The sequence below is a fragment of the Egretta garzetta genome, unplaced genomic scaffold, assembly GCF_000687185.1.
Source record: "Egretta garzetta isolate BGI_Z169 unplaced genomic scaffold, ASM68718v1 scaffold37, whole genome shotgun sequence".
In the NCBI taxonomy this organism is placed as follows: domain Eukaryota; kingdom Metazoa; phylum Chordata; class Aves; order Pelecaniformes; family Ardeidae; genus Egretta; species Egretta garzetta.
Window position 1 is genome coordinate 199,665 of NW_009260269.1, and position 26,050 is coordinate 225,714.

Here is a 26,050-nt window from a genome sequence, read left to right on the forward strand (position 1 = left end):
TGGCACCTGGCATCCGTCCAAGGTCAACCCATCACAAGTGAGAATCCACTTGACATCCTAGTTGTGATGAACTCTTTAAAAACTTCATGATGAATTCTTTAAATGAACCAAATGAGAAACATTGAATTTTTTTCACCACAGTTTAATTCTGGAAAAGCTAGGTCAAAAAAGGCAAATTCACACTTGAATTTAGTTATTTTTTTATTCTATTTGAATTGAACATATTAGCAAGTGAAGAGAACAGTAATTTAAACTTCACAGAAATGTGGACAATTGTATGAAAGGTGCTTCTTAAAACTAAATGATTAACGGGAGACTGGATAAATCAAGTAAGTAGTAATTATTGACAGCATCCATTTATATTTGATATTGATTAATAGTCTTACCATGAATCTTGCAGGCCATATGGAGCATTCTAGCAGGGCAAAACATTGATCTCCAGCAATGATCTATGTTTCTTATGGCTGGGATTTCGCAGCAGTGGTTGATATCACAAGTCACCTTTTGGGAACTGTTGCCAAGTTCTTGTTGACCATATCAGAGAGGCCAGCTACTAAATTGTTACGAAAACTGATCTTCACCTAGATTTCAGCATAAATCTGCTAAATCTAATAGAAAATTATAACATAAATACTTACTTACTAAGTAATTATAAATACTTACAATGACCACTAAGGGTTGGGATAATTTTTGCATGGTGTTTTGGCTTTGCAAGATACTTCTAGCTTGCTCTTCTGACCTAAAAATGCTAGTTTCCATTACAGATTTTAAAGTGCTATAAAATGTGTTTGGATCAGATTTGTCTTTAATGCAAAGGTCACACCAACCCATACATTTTCATCTTAACTGATGGATGTTTGCATTCGAAACATCTACTTATAGACCTTACCTGTAAGTAAGGTTGTTTTTTGGGGTTTGGTTTTGTTTTGTTTTTTGTTTTTTTTAAATATAAATGATCTCCATTTGTTGCTGTATTTATTGTCAGATTAGATTCAGTTTAGACAAGTGCTGTTAGTTGCTTACTGGTTTTAGGATCATCCCCTTGGGAATAGTCATGGTGAAACAAAAACCATGGTAGAAGACAATCCAAAATGTTCTAACTCGGCAAAAATAAATGTTTTTAATAGTTATTTTTATGTATAACTAAAATAATCTTTAACATGTATCATGACTAAAATTTAACTTTTTAGCACCACAGAATAATCAAAATGTCATTGTTTGACTGTAAAGCTGACAGGCAAAAGGTTATGATCCTACATGAGTTGGTAGGTTGCTGTGTACAAAGAAAATAGTTTCAATCCTTGAGGTATTCCAATATCTTTTAGAATGACAAGATTTAAATGACTTCAGTACAGTGTTCTCTAAACTTCATCATAATATTTTTTCACCATGAGTAAATACTACATTTTAAGAAAGTGTTGTCATGATTTCTGTAGTGAGAAATCATACCTTGCAAAGCTTTAGGGGCCAGTGAGCATATGCACCAGGTTTATGTAGCCTACTGAGATTGCTGAAAACAGCAAAGAAGGTTATTAAAGAAAGAACACTGCTGTGGAATTAAAGGGAATGCCCTTGTATGGATAGTGACTGTCTGAAAGATAGGAAACAGATGGTAGAAATAAGCTGGCAGGTTTTAAATTTAAAGGAAATCACACGTAATTCTTTGTGATGAGGCTTTAGCTGTTTCTGCTGAAGTGATTGGAAAAGGGATATGGGTGTGAGGTAGCAAAGTTTGCTGCCAACACTGTTATTTGGAGTAGTAAAGGTGAGAGGTTGAGAGCAAGGAGTTGCAGGACTTCAGGTTGCTGTAAACAACTAGGCAGTAAATAACAGGTGAAATTCCATGTGGACAAGTATGAAATGATATTGTGTATGTGTGTTTGGAATAATCTGGATTTTTCCTGTACAACTATGGGCTTCAAGTTAGCTTTCTACACTCAAGCACCAGAGGAAGATACCAGCTCAGTGACAGTCAAGAAAGAAAAAGAAAAAAAAATAAATCAAAAGCTAGGAATTACTGGGAGAGGAAAGAACAAAATATCATTGTGCAGCTGTGTGAGTTATGTTCTCCCAGCATCTTACATGCTGGATATGGCTTGGGCTCCATTTCAAAAACAGAAAAATAGAGGGAAGGATGCTTAGGAAGGCTGAGCAAAGGTGGTGAAACCGATATGAGGAATGGTGGAATAGACAAAAAATTTCTAGTCTCTGAAAGTGAAGGAAGGATGAAGGGACTGAAGGAAGTGAATAGGAAGCGATTGTTCATAGTCTCTTTCAGTGAGGTAACTGAATAGCTTTGAATAAGGTGTCAGGTTTAAAACAGACGTGCTATGTAGCACACACTTGCATTTTGGAATTCTTTTGCCACAGGACTTTGTGATTACCAAAAAAACTTACAGTTGCAAAAGTGAAGACAAATGCATTAATAGCTATTAAATGGGCATATTCTACAGCTTGTGTAAGGACATCTCTGAGCACAAAAATCACTGGAAGATGGAAGAGTATTCTGGGCAAGTACTCGTATATGCTTGCACTCGTAGTCATCTGCTGTTGGTCATTTCTGGTGGCAGGATAGTTACCCTGATGGACTTCTCCGTGGTTTGCTCATGCTGTGTTACTTCTCAGACTGGAACTCAGAGTCTCAGTTTTGACAGTGGATTGAGTCTGTGCCTAGGAAGTCCAAGCTCCTGGCCAATGGAAGAGACAAATCTCGGAGGAGCAGCCAACATATTCTACTTTCCATGACGATCCTGCCCTGGCTTCTTTCTCTTTTTCTGCCATAAATTGCTTGGATATTGTTGCAAAAGTTACTTAAACCTCTTTACAACTAAACTGGCTGCTCTTTATATTATAGTAAAAACTGAGTTGCTTGAAGTTGCTTTATTCATCTGTAATCATAAAATGTTTAAGTCCTTGCATCTGAGCCATTATTTGCCTGTGAAATGTGGTAGTTTGATACCTAACCGTGGCACAGTTTCGTAGCTCTAATCATTCTGAGTACTTCAAAAATAACCACGTATTGTATTTACTCTATCAACAAATATAATACCACGAGATATTACCCTCCCTAAATGCTGAAGTATCCAGGGTATGGGAGGCAGGTTAGACAATAATCAGCCTAGTCATACAATAAAATTTGCATTCTTGCAGTGATTTGTGTAATTCAAGAAGTTTGGGGAGTGCAGCATAAAGAATGCCTCTCATTTCAGCTGCAGAGGAGATCCAGCATTTGCAGAGCAAATGAGATATTTGTGATGTTAACAGTCTAAATGATTTTTATTGATAATGACAGATGGTTCTTAGATAATGTGCTCCAAGTCATCTGTAATATGTTCAGAATAAGTCTTCTGGAAGGTTGTACATCTGTCTTGAGATCTTTTACTAAAATATTTAAATCAAGGTCATTGTTTATATTTGATTTTAAATAGCTTTTAGCTGGTAGTCTGCATTTCTGTACATTTAGAGATCAAACTGTTTGTAACTTCAAAGCTACAAATGGAAAAGTATAATAGGTAGCAGGTGTTAGAAAAGGCAATTATGCATTAGCTGTTTTACTCAATTTCCAAAACTGTCTAAAACTATCCATTGGAAATACTTTGTAGCCTAGACTTATCTCTGAAGCATGATGAATTTTTAAATCTATAGGGGGATATGCATTTTTTCTCTAATGAATTGCATATTTAAGTCTATTTGGTTTCATTTAAAAGAGCTGAAGAAAGTTGTATTGGGGGGAAGAAAAAAGGTTGAACAGAAAAATCTCAAGAAAAAGTACAAGTTCTTATACATTTCCGGAAATTTTTTCTGCAATTCCTCAGAAACATTTTCAATTTCCAATATTACAGTTCTGGCAGGTTTTGCTTTTAATTTTTTTTTTTTTTTTTTAGCCGCTTATCTTGACTTTCTGGCTATGGAAGAATTTTCTTTATTATGTGATAATAGACTGAATCTTGGCCTTAAAATCAGAATCTGAGTTTATTGTCAGAAAAAAGAATATTCTGATGGTCTAATTTGACTACCTATGTAAATTTGTTCGTGAGGCAATGTAAGAGAGAGCAAAATAAACAATTTTGCCAACAGCTACTGCAAATTTACTTTGAAAGTTAAAACGCTGCTTTCAGACAGATTTCTTTAATCCTTCCCTCTTCTCCCCTTTGCTTTTTCAAGAACTTACATAATGTTGGAGTGAGGAGAAGAAAGGAGGATTAGTATATAGTAACACCAAACCAAATTCCTTTCAGTTCCCTTTCTTGCTCATGTCATGTAATTAAAGAAATGTAAACCTTTATTATATTCAGGTGAGATAACAAATAATCCAATACCAAAAGTATCCTCATTAATAGTTATTATTTTAGAAGAAATTTTCCTGCCTACAGAGTACTCAGTCTTCCTTCTTCTTCATCTGCAAAAATAGTCTTCCTTCTGTCTTAATCTACCCTCAGCAGTATTTCTGTACTTGCTCAGCAATTTCCATCCAGCCTTATTTGCCTCCATCCCGTAACCATTCTTCTTCCCTGCTTTCCTATTTGATTGCCAGTGCTCAGGCTGGTGCCATGCTCTTCAGTTACCCGTTCTCTGAGGTAGAGCTAAACACAAGTCATAGTTCACCAGGTAAAGGCGAACTGAGCTGGTTCTTACTATGCCAGAAAGTCTTTACCAGTGACAGCACATGTCAGAGTGGGATTTTGGAAAATGTATTAGTGGTTTCTTGTACAGACTGTTGACTTAGCCTTAAACACAGTCCATTTTCATTAGACATTACTACCCTGTTTGCCTTCCAGGTCTGAAGAAAGGTTGTCACTTCCTTGAGATTCTGTTGTGTATTCCAAAATAATAGAAACTTTTTGTGTATGGTTAAAGGGTACTACTTGAAAGGATGTTTTCAATATTCATGTTAAAAGTGAGAAGTTGACTGCAGTTCAGTGCTGAGAAAAAAACTCTAATATTGTAAACTGGACTTTACTTTGATTTTTCTGATTAAGACAAACTCTAGAGAGAAGTCTAGTTAAAATTACCATATGCTTTGTCTGTCCTGGGATTTTGCAATGTTATTCAAGTCATGTTATTCAAGAACAGTATTTTCCTAGAGTAGGAAAATTTCACAGGATCTTATAATCAGAATCTTACTTTTCTGGTTCCAAAATTAAGTAATTCCTATTTTCTGTTCCAACTACACTTTTAAACTTAAAACTTCCCTGCAAATAATTGACATTATCTCTTCTCTTGACTCTTACTGATTTGGTGGATGGGATGATCTGTAGTTTCTGTAGCTGCTAGCATGGTATTTGTACCAACCCCTTGTAGTACACTATGGACATCTATCAGTCAAGGGTAGAGGAGAAGGAAAAGTAGGAGAAGGAGAGTATTTTTCCTTCTCCACTTGTGATAGCAGTGAGGTTACTTTATTGCACTGTTACAAATATTATGTGGAATATTTTAAATACTGTGCTCTTCTAGGTTAAATAGCAATAAAATAGATATTTTGTCATGTTATGTTTTACATAAGAAGTTGTTTCAGTTCACTTTACTGTATTTTTCTAAAGGACAAACAGCAGTTTTGAGATGACCAGTAGAAAATGTGGAAAAAAAAATTGGTATACTTTTAAAGTGCTCCTATTAGATCTAACAAATTATTTAGATATCGGCATTTAAGTATTCCTACATTTATCAGATTATGTAGCTTAATTTTATAATTATTATTTTTAAATGTTCTTTTAATGAGATTTTATGTGGCATTAGTTCACAGTCATCACATTGATAATTAAATATCATGATTATTTTTTTTCAGTTCTCAGTGGTATAGAAAGTAAAATCTAAGATTAATTTGGTAATACAAGAAAACTTAGTGAAGTCTTTTAAAAGTAGGATCACAGATTTTTCTAAACTCTTAGGTATACTGATAAAATCTTAATTTCTAGGGGGTGTATTATAAAGTGACTGAATCTGCTGACTTGAACAGAAAGGTGCAGATATGAATATGAATCTGAACTATAAATGTTTTGTGTTACAAGGAGCAGAATTTTTTTTCTTTTAATAGCAACCTCTAATTCAGTCAAATATAGACCAAGTTGTATATTTTTTAAAAATGCTTAATCATTTCCTGTAGCAGAATTTATAATAAAAAAGCTACTAGTATCAAATGAAACTACATATGCTTCATCTCCATTAAGAGCAAGCATTCATGCCACAATATTGAGCTAGACAGCACAGTATTTCATGCCAGGTATAAGCTAATGGATCGCATCAGAAATGGAAGAAACACATCTGCAAACAATGATTTTAAGTATGAGAAATGCATACCTCACCTTAATTCCTGTTACAGATAATGGCTGTGAATAGGTTTGGCATAGATGAAATGCATATGTGTTTGTGATATGGAAGAGAGAGATATTTAGCTGACATTTGTAGTTAGGAGTTAATGCCATAAAAATACACTTGGGGTATATGGTGATCAAAAGTGTTTGTGTATTGAAATGATGGTTTATTTTTATTTTTTCTAGTCTGAACCAGAGGGTTTTTCTCACTTCCACTTGTACGTCTGTGCTGCCTTCCTTGTCAGGTGGAGGAAAGAGATCCTGGAAGAGAAAGATTTTCAAGTAAGCGAAGGGGATGCTTTTCAAGTGTGGGGTGGTATTTATTAAATTTAGCTTCCTAGAGTTACTTGGGGGTGAATTTATGCCAAAATAGTAGCAGTTGCAGCACGAACAAGTGTCTGACTGACTTTTAGAGTTGCTCCAAACCTGTTAGACCTGAAGTGATGGACTGTGAGCAGTAGGAGATGTATTTTCTTTGTCCACTCTGAGAAAAAAATGCTGTTTTAACTAAGACAGACTTTGAGATGATGATTTCCAGAGGTGCTGTTACAAATAAAGCCTTGGTATTTCACAAAGAGATTTTCTGAAAAGGTAGCTGGATATATATATATTTTTTTTAATCTTAAAAGCATCGCTGGAGTTATTTATTTATAATTTTTCATCTGTATAATATAACAGCACACTCTAACAAGGTGAGGTTCATTCTTGCAAAAAAGCTAGGCAAACAGTCTTTTAAAATAAGGAGCCTGTTTTTCAGTGGGAAATAAAAGGACTGTAAGAGTATTTACTTCAGGTCCCTACATTTCAAAACCTTATGTTTTTCCAGCAAAGAGCACATCGGGGAGTTGTTTGGATGGGATTTGAATATGGTAAATAGGAGAATCGTTTGCATACCCCTGTAGAAGTTCAGTTATGTTTGTGAACTGGTGACAGTTCACTTTCATAGAAATACTTTATATTGAATTTCACCCTGTGATACACATGCAATGCCTGAAAGGCATTAAAGTCCTGTTTACAGGCTGACTGTAAACAAACCATGCTACAAAGCCCACACCATTGCCTGCCCCGGGGAAATGGCCCGTTACCAGCTTATTTTCTCTGCAGCTGACTGAACTCTCTTGCCCTGTACAAATGAACCATTGTGTAAGTTTGTGTATCACTTCAATCTATTTTATCTTTCTTCATAAAACCATTTATTCAGAACACTTTAACTGTCGTTGCCTATCTTTGCAATAAATAAATGCCTAAGGGCACAACATAACAACTTTAATTTATACTACCTGCTAACACTGTCAGATTTTCTCAGTTTATGGTATTTTGTCAAAAACAACTTTAATGTTGGCAGCCATGCCTCTCAACTACAATAGTTTGCTGTTAATCCTTCCTATTAAATTTTTCCTGTTGATTTCCTGCAGCAAAGTTCATAATTTTCCCCTTTCTACTGAATCTATTACGACTCTGTTTAAAGTAAATAATAATCCCAAGGTATAGTACTATGAAGACTTGTTTTGTTCTCCTTACATATGTTCATATTTGTTTACTTATTTAATAATTAAGGCATTTCTTTATGGTTTAATTTCTTTATAGGCTATGTAAACTAAATGATAAAGCACATGTATCAGGAATACATTGAAACATTTATCAGGCTGCTTTAGCTTGGTTACAACATAGAAATGCAATTAGTATGAAATTCTGTAGACTAGTGCTAGTTTTATCGTTATCATGTTATCACTAAAAGGCTTGGCCTTCTTTATTGTGTAACGTGACCTTTTAAAATTACTAAACTAAAGTGTTATCAATTCTCCAAACGATACTTCTCTCCCACAGGCAAGAATAAAACCCAGTATTCTTCCGCTTTGTTAGTAATAGCTGTAGACCATTCCCTTCAAAGAATAGGCCTTCAAGTAATAGGCATTGAAACTACATGGGAAAATTCGGAAGTTCAGTATGTGCTGTTGGAATACTCTGCATTGAATTCACATTATTGAGAAGTCACAGTTTAGTACATTTTGAACTGAAATTTTGTGTTCTGATGTAGGCTACATCAAGAATAATCAAAACAGCATCCAGTCATTTCTTTTGCACGTAGTGTGCATTGTATTTATTTTTCTGCATGTGACATAGATAAGACAAGTCTCTCCTAACTGTCAGTTGGAGGGTCTGGTTCTTTAGTACTAGCTGTGAAAACTCATGCTTTTCTTTTATGTGTCTGTTTGATCTCTTTCAGTAGAATTAAAAACCTCACAGGAATTTTAAGGTAGAATAATTTCTCTAGAATATCAGATGTGGTGAGATGCCAGATGAGACACTGACCAGGTTTTGAAAGGCCAATTTTAAAACATTACAGGCTGGGTGATGATAGGAAATAATCTTTGGTCTTAAGATACTTATTTCCATTCTCTTACGTATGTCTTGTTGCATCCTAAGCAATGAGTAAAAGTATGTGGTGTTTACTCTTCCTCATATGAACAGATTAATTAATAGACTTACACACCAAATCATAGAATCATAGAATGTGTCAGGTTGGAAGGGATCTTTAGAGGTCATCTAGTCCAACCCCCAATCCCCCTGCAGTGAGCAGGGGCACATTTAACTGTATCAGGTTGCTCAGAATCCCATCCAACCTGGTCTTGAATGTTTCCAGGGATGGAAATGTTCCACTGTGCATGATAATATGCCTTATTCCTTATTACAGACAGCATGTGTGTGTGGTTTTGTTTGGGGTTTTTTCTGTATTGTTTTGTAGCAGGGAAAGAAATTTTGCAATGAAAGGAGTTAGGCTGGCTGGACTAATACTAATAAATGGCTTACATTTGTAGAATTAATGGTTATTATATCAAAGGAAATAAATTTTGATGAGGGAAATCAAGGAAGAGAACCAGTTCAGGCCTCCAGGTGTTGAAATAATAATGTATATATCATATATGTATATAAATAATCATGTATATGTAAACTTGTAACAGAAGTGTATAAAACTGTGTTCATGCTAGTCCCATATTTTTCATGTTTGAAAGAACTTAACAGAATAATTTTGTCACTGTAAGATGATAATCAAGTCATGATAGAAGTTGTGTTCATTTTAATCTGTTTGAACAAGTTATTGTTCTTACTGCCATCTATTTGATATCAATGTAGACGCCTCTGAAACATGAGATATGCAGGTTAGCGTAAGTTTTAGCAATAGATAAGTGAGGAGAAAGGTGATGCTTTATATGTAAATCTAGAGCAATTTCCAACATTCTTTGTAGAATTTGTCCTGTATCTCTGCTTTATGAAAACTGGCACCTCTTGACTTTCCACAGATTATTCCATGCCGCTTATCCATGTCCTTATAACCGTTCCTGTCTGACTACTGTAAAGTAGAGTGAACGAAGGGCAGCTGTTTCAAACTGCAGTGCCCCAAGAGAAAACACTTGATTTTTAGGAAGCTGGGGAGGGGGAAAGTGTCAACCTTTTATGTTTTGCTAGGAGTTTATAGTTGCTAACAGTTTGTCCTGCTCAGTAAAAGTATCGGTAATCTTTCTCGTAAGCTTTGATCCCATTTTGAAATTTGCTATGTAATGCAGTGAGCTATGTGATGCAATGCCATGTAATGGCAAAAATTGTTACATGCAATTTTGAAATTTCCCAGGGTCACTTTTTGATAGCAGTGAAATATTGTGATATGTTTTTGGATAGACACTTTAATTATTCCATGCCCATGTGTAATACAAATAACAGTGCTGAAAAGAATGATTTAGTGCTTTAGTTAGAGCTTGTTATTCTCTTATGGTACTCACTTCTAGAGAGAGTGAATCCACTTTACCTACATATGAAGCTCCACAAACCCAGGTACAGAAACCTAGTTTGGGTAGCTCTGTAGTTCTATTCATATTTCAGATTGGCAGTTTTTACTTCACGTGTAGGAGAACAGAGAACGCAGTGGGCAGACAGTAAATGGAAGACCTTTTAATCCTGGCTTAGATTTTCCTTTGTAACCGATGTGATGTTTTATGGGATCGATCATATATATTTATGGGTCATTCTTGGCTTATGATATTTCTATTGATGGTATAAATATTCTGTGTTAATGCACTGGTTGCTTACTAGTGTCAGATTAAAAAAAGTAGTAGTAAGTTTCATAGAATCATAGAATGTTTTGGGATGGAAGGGACCCCTAGAGGTCATCTAGTCCAACCCCCCCGCAGGAGCAGGGACACCGCTAACTAGATCAGGCTGCTTATCATATGGATAAAAACACAATTTTTTTAATGTGATAAAGTATGACTTGTGATGTGAATGCAAAATGTGAAATTAATTTAATTTCTACTGTCTAAGCTTAAGTAATTAAGGATACAAATAATGAAGACCTTTCAATTCATCTGCATGTCTTAGACTTTGACTTACTGTTATTCGTTTTCCAAACTACAACTAAAATTCCAAAATTCTCCTGAGTTCTTGAGATACGTGAATGGTTGATGCTGTTAAGTGATAAAATATTCAAGCATGATTTTGAGCATATTTAGAATTAAAATATTAATAGAAAATATGGCTGTTCAGTTTAATGGTGTCATGTACATGATACCTGAAGGATTTGTAAGGAAACAGGACCTCAGGGACTAGATGCAGCTGTCAAACTGAATATAAGCTAATAGTAATGTTGGACTGATACTGGTGTAACTGTTAGATATTAGAGATTTAGTCCAAGTTTTCAGTTTTAGTAACTTATCATTTTGTTAACATAGCTGAGCTATAAAAATATATTCAATATGTTGTGGTAAGGAATCTGTCTTGCAGATTTTTCCTTCTTCATGACTCTAAGATACAGGCTTTTCTGTCTGTCTGACAGACATTTTCACCCATGCTGTCATCAGCCCACATCTTTATTACTGCAATGTCCTTTTCTTTGGCTTTGACAAATGCATTTTTGCTTCATTTATATTCACCCAGACTGCAAAGAAGCTGCAAAGATCATTTTTCAGTCCATCATTTTTTCTTGCTTTGCATCTCCTTTAGTTCTCTTTCCTTTATAGCACCAAGGAAAACTTAGACACTTTCTCTTTCAAGGCCTTTAATGGACTAATACCGACACCTTACATGTCATCTCATATTCAGTGTTGAGATGCTGACTGCCAGTGTATCAGCCAGTGATGACAGCCTCATCACGCACTTGAGCTTGCAAGAAAGTATCTATGCTATCTCCCAGGTTGACCGTCTTACTTAAATGGAGCACCTAATGCAGATACTCATCTAAATCCTTATGTAAGTTCTGTTTTTCTGCAGTACCCAGAATAGATTTGACAGGTAGGCTTGAGTCTGTTAATAGCACTTACAGTCACATTGACGAGTTTTGTGTTGCTTCTTTTTAATTTTCTGTGAATTTGTTGTCTCCTGTTTTATACTTGAGCCATCAAATGTTCGGGGTAGTGACTTTCCGTTATTCTGATTTATATAATCTTTAAAATAAAGATTCCTTAATCATTATGTTATATAAACAGTAGGGATTAAGCCTTATTGACCTCGTGACCAAAATGACTGTGTGCACAATTGTCTGTCCTATTAAAAATTAGATAAAAGCTGTTGATTTTTTTCAGATGTTTTAATTATGGTGAAGTATAACAAGCTAATGTTAGTTCAAATGTTAATGTGAACCACCTCTTCCTACATCATACAATCAATAAAATTTTAAGGAAATTAAGTTTCTTGTTATTACTCCTGTAAATGTTTATGTTTTATGAAATTGTTGTTAGGTTTATTCTTAGATTAAATCTTAGGTTTTGTATGTTAATTTTAAGATGGATGCCTGTTTCAGAGTACAGTGAAACATTTCACAGTGCCTGCATTTGAATGAAAGTCAGATACAGGGTGACTTTGAAGTGCACCTTTAGCTTAGTGATGGAGTGAGCACTTGGTTTGTTTTGCCTTCCCTCCCCTCTTTAATCGCTTCGTTAGAATTGGTGGAGGGTTAGAAGGTTCACTACTACCTACCACTCTTCCTAAATCTCAGCTCACTTGAATATTTTGCCCCCTTATTTCACATAAGTGTAGAGAAGGCCTAGGTTAATATCTTCTGATTTATGGTAAGAACACACTACTAATACTTCAAGTCTCATTTAGCACATGAGCTTGCTCTCTTAGTCTTTTTCCTCACAGTTGTCAGCATTTTTGGGGTGTGAAGGCAATTGTTTGTACCTGTGATCTGTTTTCTGCCTATCAGATTCCAAAGTTCCCGAAGCTTTATATTATTCCCTGAAATAGAGGAAGAATGCTCTATTTGTGTGAGTGAACCCATGGCATCTAAAGGTTACGGGCTTGTGTCACTTCAGGCCTAATATCAAATTAAAAAAAACCCCAACACTCAAAACATTGTCTTTCTTGCAGAGGATTTCACACCCATATTAAATGATATTAATATTCAACATGAAAATCTGAAATAAGCGGAACAGTTTAAAACCAGAGCTATTGAAAATGCTTGTTTTTCTTCCCTAGAAATGTTTTATAGGATCATATAAGTGATGAGCATATTGTCTCCTTACTTCATTCCTGGACTTGTCTGCCAGTTTTCTTCCTTACAGTAATACAGACTTTGTATACAATCACAATGGGGTTGCATTTATAAGCATTTGGACAGTTACATTTATTACAGGTTTATTTTTTATTTCATTTTTCACATGAACTAACATTTCTATTAAAGTAGATTCTTGTACATGAGCTAAAATTACTTGAAAGAGAGGTTTTAAAGACAGACAGACCAATCTGATTTTATACACCTGTTGGAGTGTGTATTTGTTACAGCTACACAAGATGTAACTTTGCACCCTAAAACTGGGATTAGTAGATGGTTACAGAAGCGACTGAATAATAAGATACTTGGAAGACAAATTCAGTTCATACTGCTGTCTGCATGAGTAGCAGGCTCTAGTTTAAAAAGTTTAATAAGAATATTCTTCCTAGTGATTATGTACTATAGAAACATATCACATATCAGAACCATGATTTTATACCATCTCTTTATGCTAAACTACAGTAATATGGCTTTCCTTAATCTTTTGTGGTCTTGTTCCTAGTTTATGATGTCAGTTTTTAAATAGCTACTTTCTGCATTAAAGTACAGGACTTCTCACTTGATATGATATGAGGCATAACTAATAAATATGTTTTTAATTTAGCTTCTTGGTGTGTAGTGTGCTAGAAATTTAGTTCCCATTCCTACTGCAGTAAAAATAATGTTTCTCAATTAAAAAAAAAAAAAGTAATGTTTCTGAACAGATTAGTTTTCTGAGCAGAGCAGTGTTTACCCCTCTTCTCTGTAAGCTTTGTGATTAAATGGTTTTGTGGTTCTGGATTCTGCACCCTCACTCTTCCATGGATGGGGGAACTAACAGGGTTTTTTCTGTGAATGTAGCAAAACCTGTAAAGAGTTAAGGACTGTAAACATGGAAACCTTTCTAACTTGAAAGAGCCTGACTACTAACATTGCTGTCATTTTATTCCCTGCTGTGAGCACTTTTGGAAGACATTCAATATATTGTCATGTGTTGCAAGAGACTGGAAGCTCTGCTGTTTTAGACTTTGAACTCACAATCTAACAAGGAGCTCACAATCTAAAGATGTTGCTCCTTAATCTCCGAGTACTGGTAGTAGACAACTGGGAGTTAGCGCTGTTAAATCATTTATATTCAGAAGAGCCAACTTATAATAATAAAATTAGTGACATTATTTTTGCATGCAAAGAGCTTAACAAAGAATGAGGTGACTGGTAGAAGTTGTATCTAAATACAGTTTTATAGGGGGAAAACCACCAGGTGTCCATTGGTCCCAACTGCAGCTATTACTGTCTCAATGTAACTGCTCTGTTAATAAACCTACTCAACGTAGTCAAAAACTTCTGCATCTTTTGATTATCATCAGTATCTTGACTTGATCTCCACATGTGAGTATATTGTAAATTAAACACAGAGACATTTTATCATACAGTCTTAGAAATACAAGTTTTGTCCCACGGAAATTATTATTGCAAAATTTTAATATCAAACTAAAATATAACAGATATAATGTACATCATCCTCCTTTTAACTTTGAGAAACTAGTGGTGCTTGCCTTGTACCAGGTGAGGAGTTGCCCTCTGTCTGGAAGATTCTGACCAGTTTATAGCGTACACTAAAAATGGTTTAAGAAGCATGAAAAAGGAAATAAAACTCCTAACACTACCCTTCCTTATCTCTGAAATTTCAGTGTGATACTTTTTCTTCTGATGAGACTGTAGGCCTGTTTTTTTCTCAGAAGCTTGGCTTTAAACATGCAAAGCTGAGAATAGAAATCATAAAACCAAAACAAAACCACTTTTGAATTATATTTTATTCAGCAAGCTATGTGCATATTTTTATACATAAATTCACTTCTTTTTCTTGAGCTTGAGTTTACAGGCCAAGAGTTCATAGTAATAATACATTACTCATTTCTGACATTTTAAAAATAATATTTAACTTGCATCCAGTAATAGAGATAAGTTTTGGATTCTGTATCTGAATTTGAAATCTGCGCATCTGTTTCTGTTGCCGTCTTTTCATAGAAGTCATCGTTGCTGCTCAAAATATTTGAACCATTGAACACAGTAAAATTGCAAGTTATAGTACAGTCATATTGAATAGCAAGTAGCTTGAATATATATTTTTTTTGCTGAAACTCAGAAGTTACTCTGAGCTATGAATTAGTCTAATATTATCAGGTAAATCACAGGAGTCAGTGAAAACTAAGCCTTGCTCTCTCCAAAGCAATTTAGGAAAAATAGAAGTCTTTTTAGGTAGAAGGTAGATTTAGCTGCTTATGGAAAGAGGTAAATACCTAATTCCTGCAGCCATGACTTACTCTGAGATATCTGTCTAGTTTTTAACAGACCCATCTTCTGCTCTAGAGAATGTTGTTGTTGTTTTTTTTTTAAAATTAATTTATATTGAAATAGGATTGCCAAAACAGAAAGAAATTTTTAAAATCCCTGCTGAAGGAGCCTAGCTCTATAGAGCCAGCATACTATGTGAGTAGGACTTCTCTTCTTGGGAATGCAGCATGAAAAGTAGAGGGGTGAAACACTGATGATAAGAAACAGGACAAGGGTTTTGAAATTGATAGAAGTAGAATAAATATATTTTCTTAATTATTTTCATCTTTTATAAATATTTGTATCTGTATTCTTTATTACAAGTGTAGAGGTGTAGCTTTTTATTTTTTAGCCTAAGCTGTTTTAAGTGTAGTTTCAAGTCATATGACTTACCAAGTCATTTATTACTCAGCAGTTTGGCAATCAGAAAATCAAGGTGCTGAGACATAATAATAAGTGCCTTCTTCCCCAGCACCTTAGTTGAGAACATCTGAAAGGGAACAAGGTACATCACTGTAAAAGCTGTAGTGGCTGATTCTGGAGGAGATGGGTAAGAGGATCTAGAGGGTTGTTTTCTGGTGATTGCCAGCTATTTTTTCTTGCAAGTAGGTGGGGAGTATGCTCGAAGAGCAAGGGTCTTAAGAAATCTTAGGTCACTCATTAGAGCAATTTAGAGACATATTTTGACTCCACTGTTTTTCTTAATTTGCTTCATTAGACTGCTCCTTTTTTATTACTAGCAGGTAAGTTTAAAACTCCATATAATGTGCTAATGCGTCTCTCAGATGATACAGAAAGAACAATTTTCCCAGGAAGATTAACATCGAATGCAACAATTTGTAAAAATTTCAGCATAACTAATCTGTGAATATACAGAAAAGTGAATAATTTGTACACAAGTTTTAGCGTATAACACTTCTACATTTGTTTACTATTTAAAAAGATCTTAAGAAGGGATATAGTATTTTATAATCCTGAATATTGTTTTTTCCTTCATGTAAATGTTCGTGCCATTTGAAAAATTGCATTTAGACAGTGTTGTTCTTCACTTAGTTCCAAATTCAGTTACTTTTAGAATAGTTTATTTTTGTGATAGGGAATATGTTGCAATTGTAGATGCATCAAATTTAAAAGTTTGAATATGAGCACTGAATGTGCAGTTTCATGCTTGGATTTCATGTGCAATATACAGCAATTCATTAACTTCTGCCCTTTCTTTCATGCAGAACAAAATCTTTGACAACAGATTCAGTGTAAATGACAGCTGAGGTTGTAATATCATATGTTAGTAGGGCTGAGTTGTAACTCTGTAATGTTTTTCTGTGTTCTTCAGCGAGAACAAAGCAACTATATGACAAAACTAGCAGTCTTTTGTGTTTGCTAAATCAATTATATGTGACATTAGCTAATATTTGTCTTCCTTATTTTTCAAATATTAATCTTTTAAGTAACAAAAGATGTTAACCAGATCCATAGATAGGTACAAATATTATGGTAGATATGATTCATGTTACAGAGATCAGTTAGACTGAAAATGGTTTATGTTATGTAGTTAGGCTTAAGCTTTAATGAAGTAAAACCAATCCTGTAAGTGAGGTCTAAATTAGAAATAGAGTCACTTTAAATTACATTTGTTGTCAATGGAAAGACATGAATGTGAATCAGTCACTTCTGATCTCACCCTATCCTCTGCAAAAATTTCTTTCAGTCTGTTAATTACAAAGCATCATGGCATTGGCAGAAATTAGAATTAATCTGTTAAGTGCCTGCATTTAGTGGTCTGACTATTGAAGATTCCTTGAAGACTTCCATGAAGGTTTGGAGGTCTTGTTGCAAGCCCAAATACCGTTTCCTCTGCTGACTGTTACCAGAGACGACATCAGTCAGGAGGAAGGAGGGAAGCTCTTAAGCATCCAGGAGCAATCTAGTGGAGACGGCTGAATAGAGGGAATGAGGTATTGAATGTAACTCCACTTGTAAAAGTTGTTGTTGTGTGGAGAAAAAAACGTGGAGCATAGTGTCAATACAATTTGTATTGCTTGAAAGATGCTTTTCAATTCTTAACATTTTCATGGGAAAAAAAAGGTATATGTTTCTTTAGCATGAATTCATTCTTCGGGGCAGAGTTATTTGACTGAGAGCATCCCGAGCCCTCCCCCTTTGTGTGCAGCTCTGGCTTTTTATTATTACTATTTGAGTTTAAGGAATTTAGTATTATAGCCTTGAATACAATAGGCTTTTGATGGGAAACACATCCATGTGGGAGTAATAGCAAGATGATTTTCAAATGTGCAAACAATAAAATGCCTAGTTTCTACTTCTGAACATGTTAATTTTAACTCTTGTTTAGTAATGAGTTTTATCCCTTTACTGTAACTGAGTGAACCCTAGAGTGCATTTTTATTTTATTGATAGTCATCCTGTAAATCATACTATCTGTTCTGCATACTCTTGCCAATAATTGATTTAATGTATTTTATTGATTTGTTATAAACCTTTCCGTTACTACCCATTTTGTATAGTGACTAATTAGCAGAGCAACCTAAAGAGTATTGCCAACATATCACTTGGTCCTTGCCTATCTACCATAATAGTTTGTTCAGAATCAGAGTTCCCTGAAGAAGGAAGTATAAAGGATTACAAAAAATGGAGGACATGGAGAGTTACCTGAACGTAGAACTTCAGAGATCATTCCAGTAACAGTGGCACAGTAATAATTTCTTTCTCAAACTCCGTATACCGTAAAAACTGTAGCATCCTAACACTTTAATCTTGTAAAGCTGCCTGGTATTACATATCTGCAAAGTTCTGCAGTTTGCCAAAATCTTTGTTTCATTATACTCTCTGAAAATTGTGTATTTCAAATGTGATGAGATTGATCCCATTAACCTTACAGTGCCATTGGTCAGCTTTTCCTATTTGCCCCAGGAATTAATTCTCAGTTTTTTAATGGAAATTGCTTAGTGAAATTTGTGCTAGATGAAGCGCTTTTTTTTCCCTATTGTTTTTATTAATGTTGTTGTTTTAATTGCAGGAAAATGTTTAATATGGCTTTATGTCCCTTACTTGATTGTTTTTGTGGAAGGTTGTCCTTGCAGAATGAACTGACACCCAATAAATAGGCCCAGATGTAGCAACAAAAATGAATAGCAAATGCAAGTTTTGGAGTGAATGAGACTGACCTGGACTGAATGCAGTGTAATCATTGTTGTTTTAAAGGAGACTTCTTTATGAACGGTGTTATAGAAACTAGTTTTTGAGTCCACATATTCTGATGAGCTCCTTAAAGCATTCACACATAAGATATTTAATGATGGATAATAATATTTTCCTGAAGTGAAGAGCAGTACTTGGACTTCTTTTTCCCAAGTCTATATAATCTGAAAACCTAGAAAGGTCAAAATGTTGCAGAGTTAACTGATGCTGGATTTTGTAGCATGTTGTGCTGTTGTTGTTGGAGTAAGCTACAAAGCACTGGACCTATGACAATGAAATAAAGTAATTTCTCCAGTTGCTTTATCAGAATTTAATAGTGAGAACCTCTCGTAAGTTTCTGTCTTGGTCACTATATCTAATTTTAATCTATGTTAAATTATACTTCTCAATGAAAGACTCAGAACTGATTACAAAAAAAAAAATTAAATTCTGCAATAGTTATTTTAAAGTGGTGTAATAGACATTGCATATAACTTACTGTCATCCAACTAATTGAGATCAGAAAATAATTTTACAATGCTGTTTCTAATATGGTTTACATGTTTTATTGCTTTTGGTGTTTTTCAAACAACTGTAGATGTATTGTTACAACTGATGACACCCATATGTATTTTATGTTATCAGGACATTACGTAGGGTGATGGTACTTTTTTTAAAAAAATTAATAAGGTTTTTTCCAAGATACAGGATCCACTGTTTTGTTATGTTCAACTATAGAACATATAGGTTGAAATGCTTTAGCAAATCTGTAGTATTCAGAAAAACACATATCATTAATGCTATTAGTGTGCAAAAAGCACATTGAATCCAAATTTATGAAAATGTAATATTGTCGTAGAATTCATAAATCAGTAGCTCAATCAAAATCAAATTGGTAAATTTTTTGTCCCCCCAAAGTCTTTAAGAGATAATCATACACAAAGAGGAAAAAAAGAGCTGTTTAGGGACAGAGGACTCTTGACAGTCTCTAATAAATCTAGTCCTTGTGTCAATAAGTTTAAATAACTTCTGCTAAACTTTTAAAATTACATTTTGAGGACAATTTTCTAATTACATTTAAGTGAGAAGCTGGAATGTTTAAGTAGTTCTGATTGCATCTAAAAATCAGATTGTATGTCATAATTGAAATAGAATTCCATTTCTCTTATTTTAGAAAAAAGAATGAGATGAAAACTATATACATAAAATACAATGGGTATGAAGAATATAATTTGTCTAATAAGCCTTTGGGAAAGATGGAAGGATAAGGACTATTGTTGTTCACTTATCTGTAAAGTAGTTCCTTGATAATCATCTGGGTCTTTGGATGGCTTTAAGTGAACCAGAATATTAATTCAGTTTTTACTTCAGTTGAGTTATTTGACAAATTCAACTCACCATTTTTAGTAAATGCTCCTGTCGAAGAGTTAACTTGTACATGGAGAGGAAAATGCATAGTCTTTTGAACATTTTGAGTAGGACCTCAGGGATCCAGAAGCACGCCGCTGTTACAGAAATACAATCATACTTCTTTTCAAAGCATATTCACTTGGGCACATTAAGAATCAATAAAATATAAGTTCAATAAATAGGCTTCAAAACCAAAAATGTTTTCAGGTATGCAGAGCAATTTAAATATAATTTGCAGAGCATTTTACCAAGATGTGAAGGTTTTACTCTTTCCATTTTATAGTTGAGACTAACACATATCATTGTTAATACTGCATAATAAGATTCTGACAGAAAATGAGATTAAAAAGCTGAGCTGAGGTTGTTACATCCAAATTCTGATATCATTCCTGTTTTTAAAAAGTGCTGTTTCATTCTGGATGTGCTGCTGTTAGCTGATCTGAAGTGGGTATCAAAGCCAGATAAGACTTTCTAGAAACAGAAAATGAAATTATAACCAGAAATTTTAGGTCTGGTAATACTTCAAAGGTATCAAATCTCCATGTTCAAAAAACCCCACCACCACCAAAACCAAATCAAAACCATCCAAAGCTGAAAAGGCTGCCTATGCTATCTGCTTGGTAAAAAAAACAGCTGTGCTTTTTAATGTATTCATCTGCATACCTTCCAACTATGATTTGTGCATTGAAACAATATGTAATGCATAACTTTCCATGACATTTGAATTACCATGTTTTAAGAGAACAGTACACTTCTTGGAACTGGAGGGGATTTTTGATTCTTGCAAATTCCATTGGATGTTCTCATCAGTCCAGTTTTCATTTTTGCTACATTACGGTCGTGCTGTATCTTGAATGGTTTCATCAAATTATTTCTTTTCTCAGAGTAATCATTGAGTTTGTCTTAATTGCAGAATTATCATATTTTGTCTTCAGTAAAGTTGCCTGTCTTAACAATTTGAGCCTTAGGATAAAAATATCTACATAATAGAGGACATTTACTGTAGATAAGCAACGCCAGACTATCATTGTGTCAACAAATTATACTGAAACTAATTCAGCTGAAAGCGATGTGATGAATACCAACAGAATTGAGGAAGTTGACCAAGAGGATATGACTAATGCTGGAAACATGAAATTGGAAGGTGTTCTAACATTTATTTTGTAATGTCCATTTCTACAGACTTAAAGGGGGGAGAGTTAGACACAATAAATACAGACTTAAGGAAAAATGACATGATCTAAAAATATGTTAACTAATTTAATGGATTCACAAATTTAAACAGATTGGAAAATATTTCAGTTTATTTCACAGCAACTAAAGTCTAGATATTCAGCAAAAGAAATACAGTAGCCAAATTTATACTCTCTAGTGAAATTACTAACTGAATTTATTTGAAGATTTGATCAAAATTAGAAATTCAAATACAAAGTTTTTGATAGGAGATTTCTTAAGGTGATCAATGAAGAGTATTGTTTAGTAGTTAGAAAAAAGAGCAACTGGAAAGTATGATCTGAGTTCTTATTTCTTAACCTAATTTATGATATTTTTGTGTGCAAACCTCTAAGTTTTAGTTCTGAGAAATGACCACATGTTAATGATACCCTTTTATTCAGATGATTGTTTGTAGTCAATCATTATTTTCATGGAAGATAAAAAGTTCATCTCTCTAACTCAAAATATCTAGGAACTCAGTTGAATTCTGTGCTTTCTCATTACCGACATCGCTTCATTAAAAACCTACTAAAGAGGATAAGGGATTCCAAAGATGTTAGTAGGGTTGTATGCTGGACACAATGTGTTTTCCGTCTGTTAATTAGCTTGTATCTGTGAAATCTAAAGTACAAGAACAAATCAGTCCCATAGTGTTGAGGCTTGCTTTCACGGAAGCTTATACTAAATTTTATAGTAATTGTTCATAGTGTGTGGTAAGAGCATTTTTACCCCAGATGCAGGGAGGGGACAGGGGAGAAAGGAGAGCGTAATTGTCAAAATCATCAAGAGTAGCTGTGGTTGGAAGAATAGCTAAAAGTAGCTGCCACTATGTGTCTAAACTGCAGATGGGTCATGTTTGTAGCTGATGCTCTGATGAGCTTTAATGTGTCTTCTTTTTGGCCCATTCACTCTTAATTAAAAGCATAATCATACTCAAGGATTTTGATGCTTTGCTAGCAGTCAAATTGGGTACTGTATTAAGATGTAGCTGGTTTGAAATGTTTTATACTTTTAACAATTTTTAGTCTTTCAAATTATGCGATATGTCTTACGTTAGATGTCATCTACAACTGTATTTTCTTTAGAAATGTTCTGGTCCACCCATTTGACATTGGATCATGTATTAAAATCTAGAGGCTTCAAAGTTTTGCCTTTTCAGATAAAATCTTCTCAGTAGTCCAGAGGCTGAAATTGTAGAAGGGAATGATTATCTCTTCCTGTTGTTTAGGTTCCTAGCAATCTTCTTCAAATCACTTCATTATAGTTGGTAAATAGGGTTGCTGAAGATTCACTGTAAGGAGCACTAGAAAAATCCAAACCACAGAATTCCTGAAGACACAAAGAACACAGCTAAAGATAAAGTCTTTGGATCAAAGAAAAATAAGAACTCTGTTATAGTCTCAGCTTAACTGCTGTCCTCACGTGATTAACAGCTAAACCGTTCATTTGGCAAAACGTGCCTGTATGTTCGTATCATCATTGAAATAGAGTTCTGTGTGACTGTATCTGAAACTTGCAATGCTTCTTTATCACTAGAATTAATTTCACCTGATGTATAGACTTTATATATTTTAATGCAGGCAAGCGAGTGTTGTTTCTTCTTGACATGTAGTTCATCATCTGCTCTGGCTCTGACCATAATGAAGTCTCCTATCATAAAGTAGTGTGATAGCAGCATAAATATAATGTAATAACAGCATGATTTAACAGCATGAATCAGCAGTGGACTGTTGTGGCTTTCCAAATCCGTACTGCAACTTCGCTATCTCAACAGAATGTTAGAAAGTAAATGAGGTAGCATTAGGGTTGGAGTGGTTCCAGTCATCATAAGTAGGCTGACTTCATGCTTTGCTGGGGCTGCAAGGATGCTGTCTTGTCCTATTTCAGTCTTGCTGAGCGTGTTATCATTTCCCTTGTGGCAGTATGATCACTTACCAATAAGTGATACAGTGTAGGTCATGAATGTGAAAATGTAATGAAAGAATTTGACGTTTTATTACCTTTATTTATGTTTTTTTACTTTTCAGAAAGAAATCCACTCTAGTTAAAATTATTTTGGATATTTTTAGCTACTTGGGTAGGCGTAGATATTTATTTTTGCTTCCATCAAGATTTTGAATACTCAATTACTTTTTGTTTATGTATCTACCTCTCATAGCTTATCAGAACTCTTCTTAGTGACGGGTTTGTTCTCTTCATGGGTGGGCATCATTGTACACCCGAGAGCGCTATCCAAAGGCTTTTCCTAATTTTCATGCAAAACTGTAAATAGGGAAGCTCCAAGTTGTCACAGGATAATACAGTAAAGAGACTGCGGTTTTCTAGTGACCACAGTGTGTCCAGCTAACAGTAATAACAGTAGGTAGTAATATTGTCTGCAAAAATAGCTTTATCTTTATTTTCCTTTACGGATTTTAGTGGAAAGCTTGTAACATGTAAATTCTTCCTGTCTCTGTGACATTTGTTATTTGTCTATTTCAGAAGACTCTTTGGGAAGAAAATAATATTGCTATGTTCACGAAGATAATAAAGATAAAATTTTAATTACAAGTATTAAATATTTTCATCAGCTTTACTTGGCCAGTATTTTTGTAATAATTATTATTATCTGGTTACATATACAATTTTCTTACTATCAGTTAAGAAGAACATAGGAAACTTTTTTCCCCCAGTGTCATTCCTTACAGCTTCATTTCTATCTTTATTTCTGAGTAGTGAATCTACATTAGATAACAGAGAAGACAGTGAAATGATTTTATTCTTTGCTGATAGTATGTTTGGCTGATAGAAGCAAACGTGCAAGATAATGATTTCATATTGTGGTCTATTTTTTTTTTACTTTTGAATAGCATTTAACAGTATCAACAAAAACTTAATATGACATCCTACCAGGAGGACTAAGAAAATATTTTTTAGTTATCCGTGTTCAAGAGGAGGTTTTTCTAGTGAGCTTCTGTGGGAGTCAGTAATTGGCGTGATGCTATTCAGCATTTCCACTAATAAAATAGCAGATCATAAAAATCTGTGGATGACACAGATTTACCATTCTGACAAAGTGAGGAGAACAGAGCAGTTACATAAGCCAGTCTTGAATCACTTGTTCAGTTGACCTCTTCAGGCAAGCTGTATTTTGATACAGTCAAATGAAAAATTTTTGCAAATACAGGATAAGTAGAACAGCCATGTCTCTGGAGTGAGAGACTGTATCATGGGATGCGTGGCTTCTGAAGACATCTTGGTGGGCATTGCTGACAGTTATCTGAATATGAGCTCCCAGCATGATGATGTGGCACATGGGAGTAATTGGATCCTTAAATTAATGAACATAAGAGCTTGTTTTGCCTTGGTGAGGTTTTTTTTGGTAATAATGCATCCAATTCTGATGTCTGAAATCAAAGACATAGAGAGGGCTCAGAGAGGATGACCAAAGTGCTCAAAATATTTGTCAAAAAGACAACCAATAGATGAATTAAGTAATATATGAGAAATTTGATAGGAAAAAAATCCTAAGACACTTAAAAAATAGGTAATGAATTTCTGCAGCTCTTAAGGATTTCAAATTGATGTTCTTCCTGGGGGAAAAAAAAAATTAAAAGGTCTAGGTTTAGTTCCTGTTATCTACACAAGAGGTCAGACCAAGATAAGTAATGATCTTTTCTGGCTTTAACATGTGTGAGACTAGGAATCCGCCCAAAATTTCTGTTGTGTATCTGACAAATAATACTACCACTGACGTATATGCTTGTTATCATGTATAGATACAGAAAACATCTGAAGTTCTTGCAGTTGTTGAAACAATTAGACAATGAGTTGGCCTTAGAGTACAATTTTGAAATGGCAGTCATAATTTCTAAAACATATATAATGTTTTTGCCTTCACACAATTACCTCTTAAACATTTTGATATCTAGTAATTTTTAGCTATCCTTACCAACTAAGAAGCACACAGTGTTAGAACCACATTGCTGTTGTAAAATACTCATCTAAATTTGTGGATCTCTGTAAAGCCTAGTTGCAGAGAAAAGGCACTATTTTGTTTGAAAAGGCTTCAATAGTTGTTGAGTAATCACTGCTTTTCTTCATTATTACTTTTTATTTTTTGTCATCCTGTCTAATAAGGTAATTGAACTCTAGAAACAAGATTTTGTTCTGCCAGTAAGTCATGTCCTTCCTTATCGTGGAAGCCTCTATGTAGTAACAGGAACTATATGTATGTTTTCTGTTCAGAGCCTTACAGCTCTAAGGATGCCGAGACCAAACTCCATACAGATCCAGCAATGCATTTTGCAGGCTGGGAGGAACACTTTGCAAAATCTGGGTCCCTTCTCACCTGCACGCGTTGTCAAGAGTTCCGTTGGGTCTGAGTGCAGCCGAAGGAAGGGAAGGATGTGAGGCAGGGTATGTGTAAGCTGGAGACATTTCCTGTACCCTTGCTTTATTGCTTGTGTTTTATAGAGATGCTGTTCCTATCCAAGTTTTAAATCAAATCTTCCAGACAATGAAAATCTGATTTTTCTTGTCCTGTAAGTTTCCAGAAAAGGCACTTTCTGATTACTATAAGGTATTTTTCTCTCATCAACCAATGTTTTTATTTATTTTCAGTAAATACCACAAAGGGATCTCTGTGTTTTCTCCATTTAAATATAAAAAGGATTTTCTTGAACAAAGGAAAAACTCTTGTTCTTCCTGAGCAATTCAAGTGACCTGCTAAACTAAATGCACTGGCAGGGCTTCCATTTAGTTAGTAATTCGCAGCTGTCGCTGGAGACATCTCTCTACAAAGAAAACTGTTTTCTTTCGATGTTTATTTCTTCAGCAGAAACTGCTGCATAACAATGTCAATTATTGGCCTTATCAGTGTGTAACCCTGGAGAAGACTAAAATCACAGGAGCCTGTACACTTGACTACCAAACTCAATCAAAACTACTGATAAGAGAACAAAGAGAAACTAAAAGCTTTTGGAGTATGAGCTGAATAATAGGATGAAGTGACATATGCCTTTCTTTGAGACAAGCAGATGGAGGAGGATTAATTTTCTTTCTTTCAATCTTCTGTTCTCTC

General features: G+C 34.6%; 1 protein-coding gene across 1 annotated transcript in view; it reads left to right on the forward strand.

Moving 5' to 3' along the window:
* The window catches only part of TBC1D22A (TBC1 domain family member 22A), a gene marked incomplete at its 5' end in the record, with an annotated part of 157,499 nt that extends 146,042 nt beyond the window's left edge, over positions 1–11,457 (forward strand). Inside the window, 2 exons of the mRNA XM_035897844.1 lie at positions 6,498–6,593; positions 11,406–11,457. Of these exons, the coding sequence (XP_035753737.1) occupies positions 6,498–6,593; positions 11,406–11,411 (102 nt within the window). The remainder of the gene's footprint in view (positions 1–6,497; positions 6,594–11,405) is intronic.
* Positions 11,458–26,050: the final 14,593 nt, after the last annotated feature.